Consider the following 24,490-nt stretch of genomic DNA (forward strand, 5'->3'; position numbering starts at 1 on the left):
AGGCCCTGGATCTTTCGGTAGCAGTCTCTCCCAGTGTGTGTGTCTGTACGTCAATACAGCTATTACATTTAAGCCAGAAAAGATGGGTATTTTGTTCCTCGTCTCTCTGCCCATCTTTGCCCCAACCTGAGTCTGCTCCAAAGGGAAGAGAGCCCATACAGAGCAGAGGTATACATGTGGCTGCTAATATAACCAGCTCGTTGCTCCGGTCCAGTTGTCAGGCTGAGGTTATTTTGTTTGGGGCAAAGGCTACAATGACAAATCTACACTGAAGGACAATTAATAAAAGAAAGGAAACTGCCACAAGACATATTTTGCATCTGAGAGACAACGTGGCACAGAGGACATAGGCTCTGAAGTCAGAAGGACACAGATATGCTTTTACTCCGGTTTCACCTACTCGTGGTGTTACCTCGGGCAAGCTGCTCGCCCACATACAGCCTTGTTTTCTTTTCAGCTCTGAAAGTGGAGATATGTAATATCTATCACCCATGGAAAGGCTGTAAAAAGTAACTGAGATGACCTGGAGATCTTGGAGGGGGGAGAGTTGTCTACACCCTCCCCTCTGTGTCTGATAGTCTTGCCTCTTTATTTGCTTAATCTCTGTTCACAGAGTCCCCATCTGCTGAACACTTCTCTCATCACAATTTACATTTCTTTTCTCATGTCCTCAGAAGCAACACATAAAAGCAAGGTATTACCGATCACATGTTGTCCCTTCACACAACTGACAGTTCATGAAGTTCTTTCTCCGCCGTCTCTTCTGCAGCCTGAATAAGTCATTCTCTTTCGTCTTGCCCTATGAAGACTGAATCCTACACTTCCATAAAATTGATGCCTTTTTCTCAGCCTTTAATTTCTTTACATCTTTCAGTTGTATATAATGTGATTGAATCTCCTTTGAAGTCCTCATTTTTGAAGCACCTCGTTATTTTTTTTTTCTGTCGAAATGTCGTGTTTTATAAAGGTATGTCTTGTATAAGCATGTTACTCGTGCAGCAGAGAATGCAGACACGCTTCTCCCCTATGCTGGCCACCCTAATTGCAGGCAAAATACTGCAGAAGAAATAACCTTTTGAGTGCCGGACCTGCAAACCTTCATATAAAGGGCCCCATTGAAACCGGCTCTCTGTACTCTCACCACACACTAGCGTGTGCCTCTTTTCCTGCGTCAGATAGCGATAGCGGCCACAGATTGAATCTCCACCCCAGCCTCCATTATTTAGACATGCCCCTGAGCCTAGGACAGTCAGGAGAGTGTTGGCACGGGGCGTGTCATTGCTGGCACTTGAGCAGACCTCATCTGGACTGGAAGCGGAACTCAACCAGCCACTGGAACCTTAAGGGAAACTTTATCAGAAGGAAAAATCTCTTTGGAGATCGTACGACTGCCACATTCTGGGCAGGCAGGCCTCAAGCCCAAACCCGGCCCCGGTTTCCCTCTACCGCTTATCATTACTGCTTCCTGTCTCCTGCCTATCTTGCCAAGGCAAAGGGGAAGGCTGTGTACTTGGACTCTAGACAAGGGAGAGGTTTTTGGAGTAGGCTCTTGGCCACATCGAGAGCCAAGCCTGCATGGACAGTGTATATAGGTAGCGCTTACTATGTGCCAGGCAGTGGTCTAAGCCCTTATGTGTGTAATACCCTGTTTAACCCTCACAACGGAGTTGAAACAGTTATTATCCCCATTGTATGGATGAGGAAACCGAGTCACAGAAGTTAAGCGATTGGCCCAAGGATCCGTGGTAGTAAGTGGCAGAGCTAGAATGTGAACTTTGCCGGCCTGGCTCTAGAGTCCCAAGTTCTTACACTACCTGGCGGAAGCCGTTCATAGGACACTGACAAGGGACCTCTCCCAGTTCAAGGAAGTAAAGGGGCAGAGAGAACATGCCTGGCACATTGGCATAGGCGGATAATCCTAGGAGGGTAACCACACTACTCAGCTTTCCCCATCACGGCCTCAACCTGCCCACTCCCAACCACAGGGGAACACCTCTGTTCCACCCCTCTCCCTTTATAGGTTTAAAGAATGTAAATATCTACTTTCTTTCATCCCGCGGACATTTCTGGAGCAACCGCCAAGTACCGAGCGCTGTGCTGGTGCTGGAGGTACAGTGGAGAACAGAACGAACATGGAGCCTACCCTTGCGGAGTTAAACGGGCAAGACACCTTAGCAAATAACGGCACAAGCTAATATAAAATTACAACTGTGCCGCGTGCTACAAAGAAAGGTGTTGGAAAAGGCAGTAAGTAAGAGGGGTCGACCTAGTCAGGGAGGTGAAGGAAGATGCATAGAACGGTCTCTCTAGCCTCAACTCACACCATATTCCTCTTTGCTGTCTGCACCCCAGGGTAAGGGAGGATTGACTCGAAAGTTAGGGACACAGCTAGGGGTAGTCTTACCCTCCCAGGATCCCCGACTTCTGATCCCACCATGAAACCCCATGAAACCTGGGTTGTAGGAGTGTGAATAACTGTTCTTTCTTCACTGTACATGTGTGTCATGCTCTAGCCCAGGCTTTTCTTCTTACACAACTATTGATCATGTTGGTCAGTGCCTACCGTGTCTTAACCACATTCGCCAAGGTGAATCCTTCAGATGGTTTTTATGTATTTTTATTTTTTTAAGTTTATTTCTTTTGAGGGAGACAGAGACAGTGCAAGTGGGGGAAGGGCAGAGCGTGAGGGAGAGAGAGAATTGCAAGCAGGCTCTGCGGGGTTCAAACCCACAAAACTGTGAGGTCGTGACCTGAGCCGAAAGCAAGAATTGGATGCTTAACCGACTGAGCTACCTGGGAATTCCCTTCAGATTGTTTTTTAAAGGCGCTCTATAAAGCAATCTGACCTTTCCTTAACCTACTACTCATCCTCATTTCTCGGACACCAACACACACACCTTCTATTCTACGCTGGCTCTTCTCTGTGTCCTAAAATATGCCATGTTCCTTCCCACTTTCTCTCCTGTTACGTGCCTCTCCTAGCTCTTACTCCCCACAAGCTTGGAATAGCTTCCTTCCTCTCTTCTATGGGTTGGGATCCTACCCATCTTTCAAGATCCCAGCTAGAGGCTCACCCCTTCCAAAGAGCCCTACCTGATCACTCTAGTCATTGGGCCCCTTCTTGGACCACTTTCAGGGTTTAGTCTGGTTTGTAGAGTCCAGCATTTCAAAATATTTTCTTGGATTGTTAATCATTTCACAGGTCTTGGCTCTTTAACTGGGAAAGAACCACCTGATTCCTCTGTTTCCCCTAGCATAGGATTAAGCATATCTTTTGGTGGATTTGTGAAAAAGGAAGAGACATACGGCTATGGAGCGCTCTTGACAACATTCCCCAAGTGCAGTCCTAGCTAGGGAGGCAGGACAGATGGCTGAACTTGCAACTTCCTTGACCCAAGCTCATTTATCCAACACACTTCTAAAGAGTCCAAGGAGAAAATGGAATCTCTTCTTATGAAGTTGAACCATTTCTACAAGCTCCCTTGAGGTGACTGAAACCGAAAGCAACTGTCTAAAGGCAATTTGTCGGTGCCCAAGACAACTGCCATTTTACGTGAGACTCTCAATTTCTCTTTCCAAAAGAGCAGCAGAGTCACAACTGAGATGCCATCTTGGCTGGAACCCAGAAATCTTGAGGGCAGTGGTGGGAGATATAGTCCATTTTTTTGAACATGGTACAAATCTACCCAAGTTGTCAAAGTTTGCCAAGTCAAACAAAACTGGAAAAAAAATAACAGCAGCTCCAAATATAGATCCTTTAGTGTTGTTTCTGATTTAGTCCACATTTTCTGCAGAACACTAGCATCTCCAGGTCATGACGATAGGAAGGAAACATCATTAACGAGACACACTTCTCAAAAAAATAAATAAAAGTGAACTCAGTCCTAGATGATTTCGGGTTCGGGTTCTCTCACCTAAACTTCAATATGCATTGAAACACTCCGATCTTCTCAGAGCTACAGAAGAGTCTGACCACCATTAGTTAGCCCTGTCTTCAGGTGAACTGTTCAAGTTCATAAAGAAAGGACCACCTTAGAGCTCTCCCACCCTTTGCCTTCCTCTCTTCTTCCAAATCCCTGCTGGAAGCTTTCTTTTGCCATGGAAGTTTCCTAGGTTGTGTTTGGTTCTCTCTCCATACTCTGTGCTCAGAATTCATCTTTATGAGTTTGCTGACACTCCCAGGACTCCATCCCCTCTGCGGTCATTGTGTTCCTTCTTAGCATGTCTCTTATGTGTAGAGTGTGTCTTCTTAGATAGAAAGCCCTGTAGACAGTGTATGGGACAGCAGTGATTTTCATACTGAGCTTAATGAACAGCCCTGATTCCTAATTGGCTGTGTGGAATCAATGCCCCATCCTACTCTGGGATTGGAGGGTTATTCATATGTATAGGAGTCTGGTTCTACAGTAAAAATAAGGAATTCCCCGTGAAGCATTTCGGAGCAAGTATTTCTTCCCGGGTTAAAACCACTCTGCCTTCAGCCCTGTCCTTTGAAGCACTTCACAGGACGCCATGATTGCCCAGAAACCCATGGCCATGTGTATCCATTATTCTTATTGGAACACTCTTCATGAGCCAAGACCCCGATATTTATAGAAATGAGTCTGATTCATTGATTAACAGGAGCAAGAAGAGCAACTATCTGACAACTGTTAAGAACTTACGACTGCTTTCCAGTCATTCCCAGGTTGACCAGCAGCAAATGTTGATGGATTCCTGGGCTTCTGTTTTCCATCCACATGCTCTTTTCCATTTATGGATGCGGTAGCACAGGACTCTCTTTCTTTGGGTACTTGGACTTTTGTCACTCCACTTTATGACTACAAATTTCACTGTCTCCCAGTGAAGCAGATATCTGTCCTCGTCAGTCTCATTTGAAGCCAAGAGAGAATACAGGATCGCATTCAAACCCAAGCGCATCTTTGAAAATGATGAAAATGAGGACAGGGCTAGCACAATTATGAGACCATCTAAACCAGTTCAGAAGCCATGAGCTAAAAGAATCTCTGTGGCTATTTTTTTTTTCCTGTATCCAGGATCCTGGCTTTCAAAGTGGAGTGATTTAGACATGAAATGATTCCCTTAAATCATTTCTCTTAAATGTGTACAGGCATAAATGTTTCCCTTACTGCTAGGTTTCATTTGTTTGTTTAATCTGGACCCTTTCCTTGTTAGGTACCTCGCAGGCTCATGGGAGTCTCTGAGGTGGGGTTTACCCCATAGGTAAACTACTCTTGAGGAGGACGAAAGGATGGGAAGAAGAAGGGGAATAAAACTGACACGTAGCACTTGGTGTGCCAGGCACGGTTCTCAGCTCTTTGTGCATACGAATTCTTTTCATCCTCACACATACCCCCCACCCCGGGTAGGCATTATTGTCTCCATTTTAGCAGTAAGCAAACTGAGGCTCAGAGAGGTTCATCACTTGCCCAAAGCTGCACAGGCAAGAAGGGGCGGAGCCAGGATCCAGACCCAGGCAGTCTGGCTTGGGTTGTTCTCTCAGCCATGACTGCTGTGTCACCTCTCAACTTGGGAATGTAGAGAAACTTTGGGGAGTCTGAACTCTGAGGCTACTGGGAGGAACAGACTTCGTGACAGCTCTGCTCCCCAGGGGCCAGATATGATAACACTTCCAGCAGATTTATTGTGACGACTCAAAGACCCCACTTCATTAAAAAAAAACATTTTTTAATGTTTATTTATTTTTGAGAGAGAGAGAGAGCACGAATAGGGGAGGGACAGAGCAAGAGGGAGACACAGAATCCGAAGCAGGCTCCAGGCTCTGAGCTGTCAGCCCAGAGCCCAACGCAGGGCAGGAACCCATGAACCACGAGATCATGACCTGAGCCAAAGTCAGACGCTTAACCACTGAGCCACCCAGAGGCCCCTCAGAGACCCTTATTATAATAAACTTGAATTATTTATCCACAGCACCATTGGAAGAGCAGAGTGTGGGCTCTGTTTACCATCTCGCTAATAGCTTCTCTCTTCTCTCTCCCATGATTTCCTCTTGCAAGCACATGCAACTCTCATAATGGTCTTTTTTTAAAAAAAAAATATGTATTTCTGAGTTTTCTGGATAAATGCTTTTGTATTCCTCTTCAGATTTGGCTGGCTACTCCTGGCAGGAGGTCCCCCTTGTCTGTGTCTTAACATTTCTCAAGCAGATACTTTCTTTAAAATGCTAAGAGCTTGTATCGACGGACAGCCCAAACAATGAAGTGCTTTATTTGACAGTGAAGTATTTTCTAGAAAACCTGACTATCCACAAGACACTAGAGGACTCCTGGAAGTACTGTATATCATTCTTGTTAGCTCAAACGTCTACCAGCGGAGAATCCTTATACCCCAGTTCTTTAAAGCTGCGCTCAAATTTCAGCCCGCTTGCTCCCTCTCAACAGAATTTGTAGAATTGGATGTTTGGCAGAGGCCCCCAAGTCAGCTTTTTCCACTCTGTCTTTCATCTGCCGCTTGGGTATTGTCTACTGGCTATAAAGTGGCCCATCCCAGAACGTGGCACATAGTAGGTGGAGATTTCACAATCAGTGTCTTCCTCTCTGCCCTCTCTCGCTGTCCCTCAAAAGCCCTTTAACTGTGTGCCCTGATTCCGCTGATTAGGACGTGTTCCTCTGAAAGTGCAGATATCGCTTTCCCTGGTCACAGTGATCACTCCCATCCCTCCATCTCAGGAATTCATTTCATTTCTGTGCGCCTTACGATTAGAGCAACTTTGTAACCTAGCATCCAAATCAAGACACTTCTGAAAGTGAGAGTGTAGTCTTACTACTTTTGCCTGGCAGAAAAAGAGGCATGAAACTGGGTTGTCCCAGATAAATCGGGGCCTATAAGCATGCGGTTTATGATGTTGTGTGTGGTTCAGAAGCGGCCACATGCTGGCGTAGTTTTGCTTTCTGAGGCTTATCTTCATGGACATCTAATAATCTTGCTGTACACTTAGTCCTTCTAAGAGGACACGGTTTACTTCTGTGACCCTACTCAAGCCAACTGGAGTTTAATGGAAGCAGTGGGAGTTATAAACAGTCTGAATTTTAGCTTAGCTCTTGACCATTTTTCAAATGCTTGTTCTCCATTTCTCCAATTATCAGAAAGCCATTTGAGCTCCATAGGGTACCACTCAGAATATAATTGAGGTTTGAATAAACAACACATGTGGCTTTTAAGGTTAAACGAATATTGTTTGACATACGGTACACTAGAGTTGTTTTTCATTTTGGTTTTAAAAATTGGTTAAAATTACATCTTGTTGCTTCTCGGAATTAACTAGAATCCATCTGTCTCCATTAGAATCACTGTTTTGGGGGGTTTTTTGGTGCTTTTTTTAAAAATAAAGCTTTGATGGAAAAAAGCATCTCCCTTTTAGGGAAGATAATTTGCCCGGTGAATCAGGAAAAAAAAAAAAAAAAAAAAAAAAAAAGCAAAGGAAGAGGTTTTAGGGTAGTGCAGCTTCCTTTTTTTCTTGTATGTATTTTGTCTCTTAGGTATTTCTGAGATGGTAAATGAACATGCCTGTTATCAGCTATCTGGACAGACTTTGCCCAGGTCTAGAGAATCACTTAAAGGTGTACTAAATGGAACATCTAAGAAGATTCTTCCAATTTAGATATGGTCCAAATTATATGGAATAACTTCTTACTTACAGAACATTCCAGCTTAGAGAATACCATTTGGATGACTTTGAAAGCTCAAAGCCATAAAACTAGTAGTCATTCATACTTGATGATGTGTGTGTGTGTGTGTGTGTGTGTGTGTGTGTGTACAGAAGTAATGGCTCCAGTAGTTTTTTGTGAAGTGAAATAATTCAGATTTAGGCGCACATGCCTGTTTGCCATTAAATGCTTAGGTGTTGCGACACTTTCTTCTTGAACTTGTGTTACAGGGTGTTACACAAGTTCATGCTAAAGCCCCGTGCTTGTAGGAACCTCTACATCAAGCCTCCATGCTTGATCCTGGCTTGTTTCTCTGCTCACTTAACAGGGACTATATGCTTCAAGATTCTGACTGGACTATAAGTATTTCAAGACACTATCTAAAAGCCTTTTGAACACTCTAGGGTATAAATGCGATAAATTGAACTTCTCAGAAGGTCATGCTAAGTATATGTTCCGTGTCAATACCAATCATTAAATCTAGGTGTACAAACGCCATTTGATGCAGAGAGCAAATCTATCCTTTTTTCTTTTCTCATTTATTCTCTTTGGGGTCCTTAGATTAGGCTTGAAAATACATCCTATAACTTTTACATTTTGTTCAGCTGTTTGCTGGGGAATCTCTTCTGGTTTCCAGTCTTCTCTCTGGTCCCATATTTTCATCCGGTTTCATCAAGGACATTGCTTGGACCCACCACTGCCAGCAGAAGCGGAACAAGTAAATTGAAGTTCATCCTCACTCAGTCTCTGTCAAAGGCAGTGTCATTTCCCAGCTGTCCAGATTTGCAACCCTAGCGTCATTTTATGTTGTTTTCTCCTTTGCCAACCTCTTCCATTACCAAATCTCCCATTGGGATCTTAACATTTCCTTTTTATCTGAAGTAGTCTTATTTGCCCCTTCTCCATTATTTTATAGATTCTCAGGGCCTGTCACATATTAGTAGAACAGCCTCTTGGTTGGTTTCTCAGATTCCAGTTGCTCCCCAACTAGGTGACACTCGATTGTCAGGAGAAGCTTCCACAAACACCATTTTTACTGCAGGAACCTCTACATAAAAATTGGTAACAGGCTAAAATGTGAATTCTTCGACCTCTTTCTGAAGTCTACAAAGCAATTATTTACCAGCCTTATATACCTCAACAACCAGTCTCCCTCCCCTCCTGTTTCTTTCCTGCCCTCTCCTCTTCACCCACTACCCCCCTCCACTTCCTTCTTCCTTTCTTTCTCCCCACCATCCTCATTTCTCTTGTTTCACATCGGAACTTTTTACTCAAGCCACACCTTGCTGGCTGTCTCCAGTATGTTACTTACTGTTTCCAAAGCTCTGCCCCTTTGCAAATGCCATTCCTTTCAGTTGAGCCACCCGCTGTCCACGTCACCATGTTTTTTTGCCCTGTAGCATCTACTTCTAAAAACATGACTAATCCTTTTGGGAAGTTTTACACAATTCTATCTTACTGATCACTCACCTCTTCAGTATCTCCCAAGCACATAGGTTCATTTGTATTTCCAGTTGTTACTCTGCGTGTGTGTGTGTGCGCGTGTGTTAGGCTGTTTCCTGTGCTGACTTTCTGTCACCTCCAAACATGTTGTAAAGATCTTGAGGGCAAGGGCCCAGCCTGATTTCTCTCCACCTTCTTCCTTAGTATCAGGCTTTCCACCCAAGAAGCATCCAATACATATTAACTGACTTTTGGGCATTATTTTCTAGATGTAAACAAAGGTGAAATCATCTTCACTCTTTCAGGGTCAGTCAGGGTTTCCACATAGTCTGGATGCAGTCTTTGTCTGCCTTCTTTACTCAGACTTGGAATAACCAGGAAGAAGCGAATTTACTATTGGCCAACTACTTAATTCTGTATTTTTGATTGCAGTTTAATTCAGTACATATACTGAGTACCTGATGTGTACCCAGGAACATGCTAAGTGCTCCAGGCCAAATATTTTCAAATTCTTGCACACATCCGAATCCCCGGGAGGGCTTGTCAAAACCGATATCATTGCCCTCCCACCCCAGAGTGGCTTAGTAGGTCTGGGATGGGGTCCCACATTTTGCATTTCTGACAAGTTCCCAGGTAATGATGCTGCTGCTGCTCCAGAGACCACACTTTGAAAACCAGTGATCTAGGCAACACAGGGGAATGTCTAAGACATGGTCCCTAGTTTCAAGGGATTTATGGTCTCTTCAGAGGGACAAGGAAGACTCAGAAAATATTTTACAACAGAGGATACTGTACATTGTTTTAATGTTCATTCATTCAAGAAATATCGAATGAGTACCATGTGCCCAGTGCTGTTCTAGGTGCTGGGGTTATATCAGTGAACACGATAGACAAAAATCCTTGTTCTCATAGGAGAATTCTAGTGGAGAGAGCAGAAAATTAAACAAACAAACTGTATAAACCGTAAGATAGTGTTAAGTGCTAAAAAGAAAAGGCCAAGATGGCAGATAAGAACTATCAGAGGAGCGTTGAAATTTTCAATATGTTGTTAGAGAGGGCCTCTCAATTCCATCATTTGGCAAGTATTTTATTGAGTGACTACTATGTGTCAGGCACTGTTATAGATGATGGTGATACAGCCATGGATAACACGAATAAAAAATCCTGCCCTTACAGAATGGATGCGCTTATTTGGAAGCCAGGAAATCTGGGGTTTGGGGTGTTAATGCTCATCAACTCATTATGTGACTGTGAATGGCTGCTTGCCCTCTCTGAGCCTTTCTCCATCTGTGAAATGGAGCAGGTGGACAAAAAAAAACTAAGACTACGGGATGCTAAGTCCTTTAGGCAACCAGAAATATGTAAGAGCGCTTGAGGAAGATGTTGTACAGGAGGAAGAACTTAAATTGTTTGCATAGCTGTACGGGAGGTATGGGTGTGGGAGATGGGAAGATAATTTCAGAAGAAGAACATGAGCGAATGCATGGAAGCAAGAATAGGAGCCACATTTTCCATAAAGAGCAAAGGGGTCAAAGGGTTCTCCTAGTAGAGTAGCTGAGACAGTTCGGGAAGAGGCAGGTACTCATAAAGATGAGGGGGGGCGCTAATTATATCCAGTCTCGGATGGGAACGCATTGAGGGTTTTGATCACAGAATGATAAAGTTACACTATGATTAATCTAGTAACCAGAGTTAAATCTTGACAATTCATAATTTTTTTTCCATAAGATGATCTTTAAATCATGAAGGGACTAAAGCCATAATTTTGTTATATGTCACTACCTGATGATAATATTGCTATCAAAGGAATTTCGAAGTCTTTTTCAAGTCCTAACAGCCAATTTTCCCTCATAGTACTATCACATCCTTGAACTAGTAACATGTTACTATGTAGCCATGGGTTTTGAAACCTTGGGGGATAAATTAAAATAGAAAATTCTTAATGCTGATACTTTGGGGTGTTTCTTATTATCCCATGAAATATATGGTTGATCTGATGCTAATAGTCAGACCAAGCTCTTCCCATTGGCTTGTTTGGTCATAGATAAAACAAGGGAATATCCTTGGAAATTGTCCTGTTGTTCGTGATCTTTCTTTGGCTGAGGAATATCACCATCTTGTGCTGTGTTTGTTGTTCTCAAGGCTAAAAGTAAGATCTTCCTCCCAAAAGCAGTTACTCTGGAAGATGGCAGTGATAAGGGTTCACTATTCAAAGAGTGGACACAGAGACCTAGAGGAAGGTATCTTAGGCAACGGTAGAGAAGTACATCTTGGATACTGGTTATGTAAACACTCCAACCACCGCAAGCTTTACCTTAACTTTCGGACCAGGTCATACCTACTCAGAGACACAATGGAAAATTTAACCAATTATGACAGACCACATCCTCAAAACTCTCATTGTTAAGGGTAGTTTAAACACAGATTACACATGACCTGCAAAAAAGTTAACTGCCACGGAAAGAAAATAATCAAAAGGGAAGCTGATGGCTGTATCACAGCGGAAAGTGATTTTTTCCCTTTTGTTTCCCAAATCTTATACAATGGTGATGGGTGGAATCTTTTAGAAGGTGGCAGCTTTCTTCAGAGCTGCTTTGAAAACTGAGGCACACCCAGAGAGAAATCTTCCAGGCTCACTTTTTGAAGGACAGCCATCTTAACAACGGTCAAGCTGTCTGGAGAAATTTGGGATCATAGAACCAAAAATGTTGCTAGGTCACAAGGGTGATGGTTTTCCCTTCTATGTTTGTATGATTCTTTTCTTATTTTGTAATAAACAGGGGATGGAGAATTGTCGTGGGAACATTCTGATGGTGATATCTTCCGGCAACCTGCCAACAGAGAAGCAGTAAGTGTGAATAGCTCAAATAATTCAACACTCCACAGCACCAAGCCAAACTTTCCTCTCTCCATGGCTGTTATCCCAGCAACTCCATAAAAGGGCCCATTTCTAACACCATTTCTCTTTCCTTTCCTCAGAAAATTAATTGGCATTATCACCAACCTATTACCATTTAAGTACACTGCACGATTGGTAACCGGGGCCAGGACATGTGCATAAGGAAATCATAGCCCCCGCCCGTAGGTACCCCTTACCTAGATCAGAAGCTGGTAGACTTTCAGGATGGCTTGGCAAATCTCTGCCTTCTGGAAAGAAGGCAGGTCACTACCTCTGTCCTCAATAGTGAGAACCTTCTGTGGAATTGTAAGGTAGGTCCTCCCATCCTTTTGACAGGGGTACTGTAAACGCATCTCCACAAACCCTCTCTGAAGCCTTAGGTTTACAGCTGAAGGAGAGCAAAGGTAGCAGGCTGGATATTCCTTCCCCACCCTACAATATCTCATTCCCATGCTTAGTGCTAACCTCATAAAAAGCCTCTTTATGTATAGCAACAGTATCTCTTCTCCCTTTGTATTTTGAAGTAATTAACAAAATGCAATCCTTCTCTAAAAAACATATGGCCAGGGGGGCCAGGGCTCCTGGGTGGCTCCGTCAGCTGAGCATCCAACTTCAGCTCAAGTTATGATCTCTTAGCTCTTGAGTTCAAGCCCCGCGTCGGGCTCTGTGCTGACAGCTCAGAGCCTGGAGCCTGCTTTGGATTATGTGTTTCCCTTTCTCTCCGCCCCTCCCCTACTCGTATTCTCTCTCTCTCTCTCTCTCTCAAAAATAAGTAAAACATCAAATTAAAAAAAAAAACATATGGTCAAGTACAGCGTAAATACCTCAAAATTCTTAAAATCTGGAAAGATGTTCCAGTTCAAGGAATCTATCCTGTTGAAGGACTTATAAAAGCACGCAAAATGTACAAAGGCATTCATGGCACATAAATGGGCATTCATCGAACCCCCGTACAGAAAAAGTGCACGGGGCATTCAGTGCAGTATTATTTTCATAAGAGCAAAATAAACGGGGCAGCAACCTAACCATGAGCAATAAGGGCTTGGTTAAACACACCCCATCTATGGCACATGGTACTGTTGTTAAAAAGAGTGCAAGGCATCGAAATGGACCAAGGTGGAGAGATCCCCAACATATATTATGTAAACAAAGCAAGGTACAGGACACAACTTACACTAGCATCTCTTTATGTAAACATTGAGTGTGTGTATGTGTACATACACATGAAAAGGTCTGGGAGGTCCTAAACCAAAACGTCAAGAGTGGGAATCCCAGAGGGGTGGAAGTTGGCAGGAGGACAGGGAGCATTGGATTTTTCACTTGATCTTTTCTGTATCACTGGCTGTTTTTCAATGAGCATCGATTTGCTTTGCAATATATAACATTTATTTTTTGAATGTTTATGTATTTATTTGTTTATTGAGAGAGAGAGAGCGAGAGAGAGGGTGCAAGTGGGGGAAGGGCAGAGAGAGAGGGAGAGAGAGAATCCCAGGCAAGCCCTGCACCGCCAGCTCAGAGCCCAACACAGGACTCAAACTCATGAACCGTGAGATCGTGACCTGAGCCAAAATCAAGAGTCGGACGCCTAACCGACTGAGCCACCCAGGCGCCCCTGCAGGATAAAACATTTAAATGATTTTTTTAAACCCGTGGAATTATTTCTCAACCAGCATTTTATAGAAGACAAGAGTCTAGGGAATTACAGGGCAAGCCCTAGGATACATCCGGAGGGTGTAAGGAAGGTGTTGGTGGGGACATAATAAAATGGCCACTATAAACATCTCAGTGTTGCTGAGGCCATGTTTCCTGGTCATCACACGCACCACTCTCGACTTGCCAACATCCAGCTGGCCAACACCCTCAGCAATGAGTTGAAGTGATGGCCGTTGGCTTTATTCTGTAGTCGTATTATTTTCTAGACGTTGCTGTTTCTGAATGAGTGTACAAGGATTGTGGGTGGGGCAGAGAATACCGGGTGTCTCAAAGAAAGCGACACTCCTGTGAGAGAGAATGGGCCTCCCAGTTCCCAGGTTAATATGGAGCCTGAAGGTAAGTGAAATAGATGGATGGGGATTAAGGAGGGCACTTGGGATGAGCACAGAATGGTGTATGGAAGTGTTCGATCACTAGATTGTGCACCTGAAACTAATCTTACACTGTATGCTCACTGACTGGAGTTTAAATACCAACTTTAAAAAAAAGAAAGAAAGAAAAAAAAGATTTTCTCCATCTAGCTCTATCTGCTTTATAGTAAATCAGATTCCTCCCAGATCTGGACAGGAGATGATACCAGTCTCCATTTTTTGTGTTGTGAATTTCCTCTTTGTCTCAGGGCTCATTTTTTTTATTGCGGTAGAAAGTTGAGAATGACTAAATCTGTGGCTGTCAACCAGATGGTATTCTAACCAAATTTGGCCCTGAGATACCTTAAACTGGGTGCCTTGGTCCCCAAAGCTAAGCGTCTGTGGCCAGCTCGGTGATCCTGCTGGGAATGCCATTAATTAGCCCTTCTTCTCGCCCCCATATTTTATGCTGCCTCCAACTCTACCCTGGCCTTTCCCTCTTGTCTTTTTTCCTAAACTGCTGGTGATAGGGCTGAACTTGATCCCGTACTTCCTGTAGCAAAAGAGGTCAGGTACAGAATGCAGGGCCTTGAAATTGTTATTGATTTTCAAAGGAGTTCAAGACCTATCTTTAGAAATAAACATTTGGGCCTAGTAGACCAAAATGTCCAGATGGTTCCACTTTATTATAAATAAATATTTTCCTTTGTTCTAAAAGGGGTAGATATTGTGGGATAGGATTTGCAGTAATAAATAGCATCTGTAGTAATAGAAGAATATGTACCTGGCACATAGTAGGCACCCAATAAATCCGTGTTGAGTGAATGGGTGTAGAAGGTGGGGTGAAATGTGTGGGAGGGGCTTTTCATGAACGTGAACGCACAGGCATTTGTCCCACATCAAAGATGCTTCACACTTGTTGCTGGCCCTCGAGCAGCCAAAAATCAGAAGGTAGGAGAACGCCTTCTGAATATCCTGTGCAGGCTCAGCTTTCTCTATGGGATCACAAAAGGCAGGCCTCACAGGACGTTGCCAGTTCAGCAGACTGTCACTTTAATGGACCGTCCCTATTCACAGGGAACCATCCAAACGTCAGTTCGATAGAAACACAGAGGTTTGCTTCATTTTGCCACATGGGTTGCAATCCATCAGTTTCCCAAGTTTTACGAAGTGCACAGGAGGAACCAGTGCCTCAATTGCACCTCCTTTGTCAAAATCTGAAATGGTTTCGGTTCGGTTTCCAGATCATAATTTCACATGCACTGGTCCTAGTACCGTAGCGGGGTGTGTGTGTGTGTGTGTGTGTGTGTGTGTGTGTGTGTGCGCGCGCGTGTGTTATAGGGAGGGAGAAGTAGACACAGGGTGGAAAGCCAAAACATGAAAGCAAGCACAATTTTGTTTTGGACAACAGCCAACGTCTTGATTTTGCCCCTGATAGATTACTCAGAGACTTACCACTCGAAAAGTGAAAGATTTAGAGATAGAAACAATAGGCAACAGATAAAAATCCACGTCTCATTCCTATTGTCAGAATGGTGGGTGGGAAAGGAAACTGGCCCAAGTGTCTCCCAGACAGGGATGGTCCCAGGGTTCCAGTGATGAAGATACAGGCACTCAAGGTTGTGTGGATTATGACACATTCTGAAGACAGTCTTTAAGTTAAACTATATTTCATGATAACTTTAGACTCACAGCCATGAAGGCACTTGGAGGGCTCTCTCGGAACTGTCCTGTTTTCCCGTCTCTGCCAGTAAAACCCGTATTAGACCTTAGAACAAGTAAGGAAGAGATTCCTGGGGAACTTTCGACAATAATGGAGATTTTCCACCATCAGAAAAGAACTGTGTGGGAACCACTTCAAAAGCCTTAGTTATCGGCACTTTGAGTCAGGAAATAAAATAATACGAAAATATTGAGCAGAATAAAACAAAGTATAGCTATATGGCCATTTCTACCTAACAAGTCTTGACCTCTTCTCTTGAGCAGGCCATTCACAGCTTGTTTTTAAGATAAACTCCAATTTCATTTACGACTCCAAGGTGTTAATGCCTTTTCCTGTCTTGCTATAAGTTGCAAGGTCAGAATGGTCCCTGGTAAACCTCTTTCATTTGCTTGTTTATTTTTTTTTTAGTGTTTATTTATTTTTGAGAGAGAGAGAGAGAGAGAGAGAGAGAGTACGAGCAGGATAGGGGCAGAGAGAGAGAGAGAGAGAGAGAGAGAGAGAGACACGGAATCGGAAGCAGGTTCCAGGCTCTGAGCTGTCAGCACAGAGCCTGACACAGGGTTCGAACTCACGAACCCTGAGATCATGACCTGAGCCAAAGTCGCTCAACTGACTGAGCCACCCAGGTGCCCCTCGTTTGCCTGTTTAGGGGAACAACCTCTATAAAAGAGCCATGACCCTCAAATCAAAATCACACTTCACCATCCTCCACCCCCAGGTTGTGACCACTGTCGCCGACTTTGCTATTTGAGCAGACTTGGATGTTTTCTTCAGAGCAGCTTTCAGCCAAATGTTTGCAGACCACTGGGCTTGACCACACGTTCCTTCTCCCACTTTCTCCTTCCTTTCTTCCTCCTCCTGTTCATCCTCCTCTCTCCTCCTCTCCTGCCATCTCCAAAAACTGCAACTTCATGGTCACCCTAAATAAAACCCCTCTCCTGTCTAGCCTCAGTTTCTCTGAAAAACGCAAGACTTTAACAAGGCAAAGTTATGGGGGGCTGATCAAAATCCTTGAGTCTGTTTGGTCGGTGTAGAATGTTTTTGTCTCTTACTATATGTCCAGGGTCTGAGTCCCTGGCACCCAAGGCCAGCATTTCATTTTGTTCTCACCCTCATGAATCACAGAAATTGTTGTACTTGCAACTCATCCTGGGTTAGCGACCTCCTCTCTCCAATTCTAGCTCTGTGGGACTCCCTCCTTTTAGCATCAGGGTACCCACCAGCCAGACTGTCCTCTCTGTGTTCCTTTGGCAAAACTTTGCCAAACTCCAGAAAGGACAGAATGCTCTGTAATGGTCTTTGTGGAATGTGAGTGAAAAAGACATCTGAGCCATTGTGGGAACGAAAAATATTTGCGCTGAAAATCCCATCTGTGTACATGATAATAAGTTGATGCAAATTCTTACTTGCGTGAGTTTTTATAGCAATGCACCAGCGTGGACGCTTCTTAGATTTAGGGAATCATGTTCTCTTTCTCTTACTCTGACTCCTATTCTCTCTCCCCTTCTCCCACCGGTGCCTCCCCCCACAAGAGAGTTAATACTAATTCTCAAAGCTAAATTTGCAACATGTGTATCTATGGACCATAACTGTAATAAATGTTTTATGGGATGCTGGGGTTAGGGGATCCCATAACTACCTTCCCAAGATCCCCTGCTATATCTAACACTGAACATAAGGATCTTCCTTTTTAATTGCCTGTGAAATTACTCACGGGTCTCCCCTCCTTTATCCCAAACAGTTGCCCCTAAAACACAATGTTATTTGGCTTTTTGCCTTAGGTTCTAGCCTTCATTCATTCCATCCTCCTCTGCCTTCACTCTCCCTCAGCTCCTGGGAGAATAGTGGGCACATCATGTGTCGAAGCCTTGCTGACAGAGGAATGATTGCATTATTTGTAGTACAAGACTCTAAGCTTTCATTGGGGACGACAGCTTTCTTTCATTCATTCATTCATCTGTTCCTTCAAGTGTCTAATGAGCACCTTCTAGACACTGGATGCTCTTTGGGGCACTGGAGGCATAGCAGTGAGCAAAACAAAGTCCTCCCCTCTGGCTGACATTCTGGTACTGTCCTACACGGTCAGTTCTTTTATGCAATGTCTAGGGTGTCTGTACCCTGCTCTGTGACCTCATGCCATTGGCTGCATTTTGAGTCTCCGTGCCTCTCATCTGGCCTATCCCGTCTCTTCATTCCATCCAGCGCACCGTATATATAATCAGGTATCAGTGCTTGGAGACACAGTTCTGATTCTGATTATTTCCCTGCTTCAAAAAAAAAAAAATCCATCGAAGGCTTCCACACCCTCACCTCTGTTGCCTACCAAATAAAGTCCTCACCCCTCAGCCTGTCATTTAAAGTCCTCCATGATCTGGCTGCAACCCAAATTTGGAATGTAATCCTTTAGCGGTTCCCGTTTTTGGACTCTATGTTCTCTGCTACACGTTCTCAACTTGGAAATCGCTACCTGGAATATTCCTCACCAACTCTGCCTGTGAAAAGCCTCTCCACCCTTCATGGCCCACCCAGTTCACACATTCCCCATGACTGGAAAGTTCTCTTTGTCTTCCTAATTTGTACACCATTTCCCACTTTGTCTCCTTCAGGCTCCGGCTGCAGGCCACTCCCTTAACTCGTAAGGTTAAGGCTCCTGAAGAGTTGCAAATGGCTCCTTGGGAGCAGCTAAGGACGTTTTGTTTACCCTTTTGGGCTGTTTGCTCCCTCAGGTGAAACTAGTCCAGTCTTCTGCAAGCAGAGAGAAAAATCTCAGCATGTTGTCAAGGCTACTCTTGCTTCAGGTGCAACCGTATGTCTCCACTGGTGTAGGCGGACATGTGGTTAATTTAAGATCCGAGCTCATTGCTTGAGGTCATCACATGGCTTCTAAGTGTGTTTAAGTCCACTTGGGCCTTCTCGCTGGTGGATCTGGGGGACTGAGTTTGTCCTTGTCACTTTACAGAGACATTCTTACCACCGATCTCACTATGACCCCCCACCAAGCCGACAGGCTGGAGGTCTGCCCCGCTTTCCCGGGGCCAGAAGCCACCGAGGAGCTCTCATGGATTCCCAGCAAGCATCGGGCACCATTGTGCAAATTGTCATCAACAACAAACACAAGCACGGACAAGGTAAGGGACACTCTCGTTTTGGGCCACGTCCACAGTCCCCTTCTTTGGATGGCTGGGCCTGGGAAGGGCCCTGTCTCCCATGCATATCACACATTCACATGAGGATGACTTCCCATCAGGCCTCAAAGCGTGTGTGTGGACAAGCAACTCCAGCCGACTGTTAGGACTTCCCTAAAGGCAGCCCAGAGAGCTTAGTTTAGATTTCAGGTATACCTGCCCTTACTTAGGACAAAAGAAAGCCGTGAGCTTAATGCAGCCTCCGGCATTTTCTGTTGCCCCGGGGGGTTGCAGGTCATTTGGGAAAGTTCCTTGGATCCTTAACAGAAGAGAACTTGTGTGCTGTCACTTGGGCACCCAATATTCACAGGGACTCAGTGCCGAATGAAGCTCTTAGCCCCATACATTCGAAGTAGCAGTTCTCACACTGCAGTGCACCCAAGGCTCTCCCCGGGCCTCTTGCTAAAGGTACATATTCCGGGCCCCACGCTCGGAGATTCTAATTCATATGAGGAGATTGTCATTGGAAATGAGTAATCCAGTAAGAAATCCAGAAACCTCCTGGCTGAGCACCAGGAGGACTGATCAGGTTAACACAGATATGCAGCCCACTCAGCCGACCAGCTGGCTACAGCAGGCACCCACACACGTCCGTGGCCAGGTCCTTCCTGCTCAGAGTTCCCTGGCCTCCACCCCCACCCCAGTAGTGGGGGTTGGGGGGGGGGGAGAAATTCAATCAAACAATTGACTGCTTCTTACTTTTTTTAGGCATCGTGTCAACCAGCTCTTCAGAGCAAGAGCTCAGCTGGTTCCTTTTTACGAAACCACAAACATGTTTTGTTTCCTTTAAAGGAAAAACAAATCAAAGCCAGTTCTCTGAATGGGTTAAAAGTAATAAATTATTAAACCAAATGATTGAATAACACGGGTGAAAAACAATCCGTTACAAAGAACTCCTACTATAAATCTCAACAAAGCTGGTCAAACCAAAGCGAGTTGATCACAGCTGTTACTAGTTAGATGTAAATTTCAGATTACAGATAAAAAACGTTGAATCGCTTTTGAAACTAACAGGCTTAAAAGAGGAACATGCAAAATAAAAGTCTTGATAAAAAAAAATGGCGATATATCATAAGAATTGGAAATATTTACTATCGATCTGGGTTTGATTTGAAGCATATTATTTTTGAAGTCCAAGGCATCCTCATATGAATTTATGAAATGAGGAGGAGTATTTCAAAGCCTAAAAAAAATCCTGTGGGGAAATGGACTTTGAAAATCTTAAATCCCATAATTTCCACAGGCCTCTTCATTTCAGGGCAGAGGCTCATCCCTTGATTTTCTCTGTGTCCTACAAAAGGCTCAGCTGGTTTACATTTTTTCATTGCTCCCATTGATTTGGATGTAGCAGTTCTTTCCTGACCTTTCTATTATAGTTCACTGGAGAATCACTTGCCCCCACCCCCAACCCACAACGCCCAGCTGGATGATTCAAAATCATCTTGAGAGTTTGTTAGTGGGGAGAAGGCTGTGTTTCCCTCTAGAGGGTTGATCTCCTGTTACTACATCTCAGAATGTAGACTCTCACCCGGTCTAGATTGTCCCCTTAGTCCCAATACTTAGGGGAAAGGGAACCTAGCTATATAGCACGGGGGTCCTGCCCGCCCTTCTCCTTAGTGTTCCTGCTAACAGCATGCTCCTCTGAGACACGTGTGCTTGGTCCTCTGCTTGAGTCAAAGAAGAGAAGCGATAGGACTCCACCATTTTGAACTTGAGTCCAGCATCCGTTGGCATGAAGCAGACAATGTACCCACTTGACCACATTGTCTAGAAGGCAGTGTCACGGTCTCTGGAGATGACAGGAGAGATGAGGGCAGGAGACAGAATGACACATCCGGCATACCTTGTCCTGGGATTCCGTCCACAGTCCTGAGCCTCACAGTCCACACGTCAAGTCCCTGTTCCATCTCTCCGGAAGGTGGGGAGCTTCTCTGGTTTGGGTGCCTGTGTTCTTGGAAATCTTTGCACGGATGGACCCTGCTAGAGTGCCCAGTACTCTAGCAGTTTTTGCAAAGGACAGGAAAAGGCAGCCAACATCATCCATATTTCCTAATGTGACCCAGTGGACTTGAGGAGAAAGAAATAGCCCAATGATTCATCCTTCTGAGGCCATTGTCTTGCGGCCAAATCAGCCAATTCCTAGAAACGCCCCAAGTGGGGCTACTTCTCCCACCCTAGCCCCGCCTTAAGTGATACAACCCACCCTAGAGATGTTGTTGATTGGGATGCCGACAGGTCTCCCTGGGTATGATGAGGTGATGGGAATAATGAGAAACACACCCAGTCCCAGTCATGGCTTTAAAATCTCCAGAATGTCTCGGCACTTTCAGAAAGGGAGAGAGCCTATTCTCCGCCCTCCCCGCTCCCAGCCCTGTATAGTTCTTAATCCTGGAGTTCGGCTCTATGCCTTACGGGAGGAGCTGGGCATGTTTTGGTTGGTCTGCATTGGAGGATGTTCCCGTCGCCCCTTCCCTTCATAGCCACCCCCACAACTCCCCCCTCCCCGAGCCTGCAGCTCTTCAGATGCTTGCTCCTGCAAGGCCCCTCACAAAACGCGGAGCCAGTGACTTCACTTCCGGCTCAGGAAACGGGAGACCACTGTTGCTGGACCCCTGTAGCCACTGTGAGACAGGGGCCAGAGGACACTGCCCGAAGTGTAGAGGCACGAAAGGCTACCTTTCACAATCCTTTCCCTCTTCATCTCATTTTAGCGCCTTCCTCCCCACGCCAAAGAGTATGCAGGTGCCATTACCTCCATACCCATCTGTGTTGGTGAATCAGACTCTCCATAGCATTTGATTTGCTTCAGGATCTGGAAGAAATTGGCCCTTTGGGAAGAGCGGTAGCTTCTTCATCGAGCCTCCCTGGGCAGCCAAGCTCTCTGGGGGATTTTCATGCCAAGAAGCATATCCGCTCGAGCCACGTACATCTTTTATGAAACTGCAGGGATTAACACTACAATCTCTTAGAGGTTCCTTATCACAGAGATACCCAGGACAGATGGAACCCTGCTCTCATGCACTAGTACATTCCTCCATTTTTAAGAAATATTTATCAACTGCTCACAAGGTGCCAGGCACTTGTGAGCATCCAGAAGTCGCTGCTGAAGCACCTGAATGGTTGCTAATGGTAGAATAGGAACCAGGATGGGGATTTTTGTGGTGACGGAGACTGCTCTGTACACGTCCACGGCCATGGAAAGGACAAAGGATGTTTGATGTCTGAAGGGGTTCAGGGCTTGGGTTCTGAGCGCAGGGGCCCGTTTCAGCACCCTAGCCTTTAATTTCCAGCCCTGTGTTCTCTTCCAGTGTGTGTTTCCAATGGAAAGACTTACTCCCATGGCGAGTCCTGGCACCCCAATCTCCGGGCATTTGGCATTGTGGAGTGTGTGCTGTGCACTTGCAATGTCACCAAGCAAGAGTGTAAGAAAATCCACTGCCCCAACCGGTACCCCTGCAAGTATCCTCAAAAAATAGATGGAAAGTGCTGCAAGGTGTGTCCAGGTAAAAAGGCAAAAGGTGCGTTGGTTGGAAGCCCTGCCTTTCGTTGACTGAGCTCCCCACGTAGTCCTTCTCAGTGTTCTTTGAGCATCAGAAACCTAATCAACCTGCCATATCCTTGTAATGATACTAGTTGTAACAATGAACTTCATTCTCTCCTCCCTTGAAGGGCTGATAACATGGTTGTTTGGAAGAAATTTGTAACTCAGAAATAGACTGGGTTTTGTTTGTTTTGTTTTGTTTTGGGTTTTTTTCATATCTACTACACCTTTGGCCCCATGTAGCCTCAAGTGCCAGACTTCAGCCTGACTTTTCTAAATTATAGAGAAATTGGAGTATGAGGATTATACAGAAGAACAGTAGCACCTTTCATTGATGTCACTATTTCACTCGTCAAAGCACAATCACATCCATTACCCTTTCGAGATAGGATGGGAGGCACGTGAGGTAGAGTGGAAAGAAAGTGGGTTCTGGTCCTGACCTAAGTTGCTGTGTGACCTGGGAAAGGTGACAGACCTGTTCTGGCCTTCATCAGCCTCATCTGCACAAGGAGAAGTTTGGAAGAATTCATCTCCAAGCTCCCATCCAACACTACAATTTTATAATGATATCATTACCGAAGTGCATAGAGCGATTTGCTCTGAATCCCACAAATAGATAACAAAACCGAGGTTTGGAATTCAGGTCACGTGTAGCTCATTACCTTTTCCAGGCCAGGAGATAATATTAACTGATTTCCTAAAAAGGGAATCCACAGTGGTTCTAACACATATGAACTAGATTAAAATGTAGTCTGTAGTGTGGGGACTGACAGCATAGGGGATCGGTGATCAAGCGTTCTAATCCTGGCTCTTCCGCTGGTTTCCTGTGTGACCTAGAAAAAGTCACTTCACCTCTCTGAGCTTCAGGTTCCTTCTCTGCAAAATGAGGGTTAGGGTAGAGGATTTCTTAGGGCCTTTCCTGCTCCAGCATTCTAGGAGTGAATGAGTCACTTCCATGCACATGAATTCATCAATTCATATGCCTACCTGCAAAGCATTTTTGTAAACACAGATGAAAACCCAAAAAACTTTAGAAGTAGGCAGAGAGCTCAAACATTTATTCCTTCAACTTAGGCAGTTAGTTCGTCATGATTTGCAGGCAAACATGAACTTAGCCCACGTATATTTTTTGAGCCATCTTCATGTAAGCCAGTGGTTCCCAAACTTGTCTGCACATTGGAACCCCCGGGAAAGCTTCTAAAAAATACCTGTGTCCCATCCCCAGAGATTAGGATTTAATTGATTTCAGGTGTCGCCTGGGCGCCAGAATTTTTAAAAGATCCCCAGGTGGTTTTAATGTGCAGACAAGCTTGAGAAGCACCTGCCATAGGCCCAGGGTGGTTTATGGCCTTCCTACTCTAAGTGTGGTTTGTGGACCAGAAGCACCTAGAAACTAGTTAGAAAGGCAGACTCTCAGGTCCCCTACCAGACCTACCGCATCAGAATCTGTATTTTAACAAGACCCCCCAGTTGATCCCCATGCACGTTAAAGTATGAGAAGCATTTCTTTATGGCACAAATTCTTCCTCCCAGAGTAAGCAGCAGGTAGGATTGGATAGGAAGGACAGGACCTATCTGATCTGGAGTAGGGAACTGGGGCATTAAAATTGGTGAGACAAATGTCCACTGACTGGTGAATGGATAAAGAAGATGTGATATGTGTATACAATGGAATACTACTCGGTGATCAAAAAGAATGAAATCTTGCCCTTTGCAACAACGCGGGTGGAACTAGAGTATCCTGCTAAGTGAAGTAAGTCAGAGAAAGATGAGCATTCTATGATTTCACCCATGTGGAATTTAAGAAAGAAAAGAGATGAATATAGGGGAAGGGAAGGAAAAAATAAGAGAAAAACAGGGAGGCAAACCATAAGAGACTCTGAAATACAGAGAACAAACTGAGGGTTGCTGGAGGGGAGGTGGATGAGGGTGGGCTAGATGGGTGATGGGCATTAAGGAGGACACCTGT

The 24,490-nt window shown here is 44.7% G+C and overlaps 1 protein-coding gene across 4 annotated transcripts in view; it reads left to right on the top strand.

Moving 5' to 3' along the window:
• Positions 1–24,490, top strand: part of CHRDL1 (chordin like 1) — a 117,742-nt gene that overhangs the window by 81,363 nt on the left and 11,889 nt on the right. For 2 of the 4 annotated variants that reach the window (XM_019426850.2, XM_019426851.2), the window contains exons 7-9: positions 11,891–11,958; positions 18,755–18,923; positions 22,289–22,498. In XM_019426850.2, coding sequence (XP_019282395.2) covers positions 11,891–11,958; positions 18,755–18,923; positions 22,289–22,498 — 447 coding nt within the window. The remainder of the gene's footprint in view (positions 1–11,890; positions 11,959–18,754; positions 18,924–22,288; positions 22,499–24,490) is intronic. The other 2 variants (XM_053891256.1, XM_019426852.2) reach the window with 1 other exon arrangement.

This window comes from Panthera pardus, unplaced genomic scaffold (genome assembly GCF_024362965.1).
Source record: "Panthera pardus isolate Hobbes unplaced genomic scaffold, ASM2436296v1 HiC_scaffold_27, whole genome shotgun sequence".
Classification (NCBI taxonomy): Eukaryota; Metazoa; Chordata; class Mammalia; order Carnivora; family Felidae; genus Panthera; species Panthera pardus.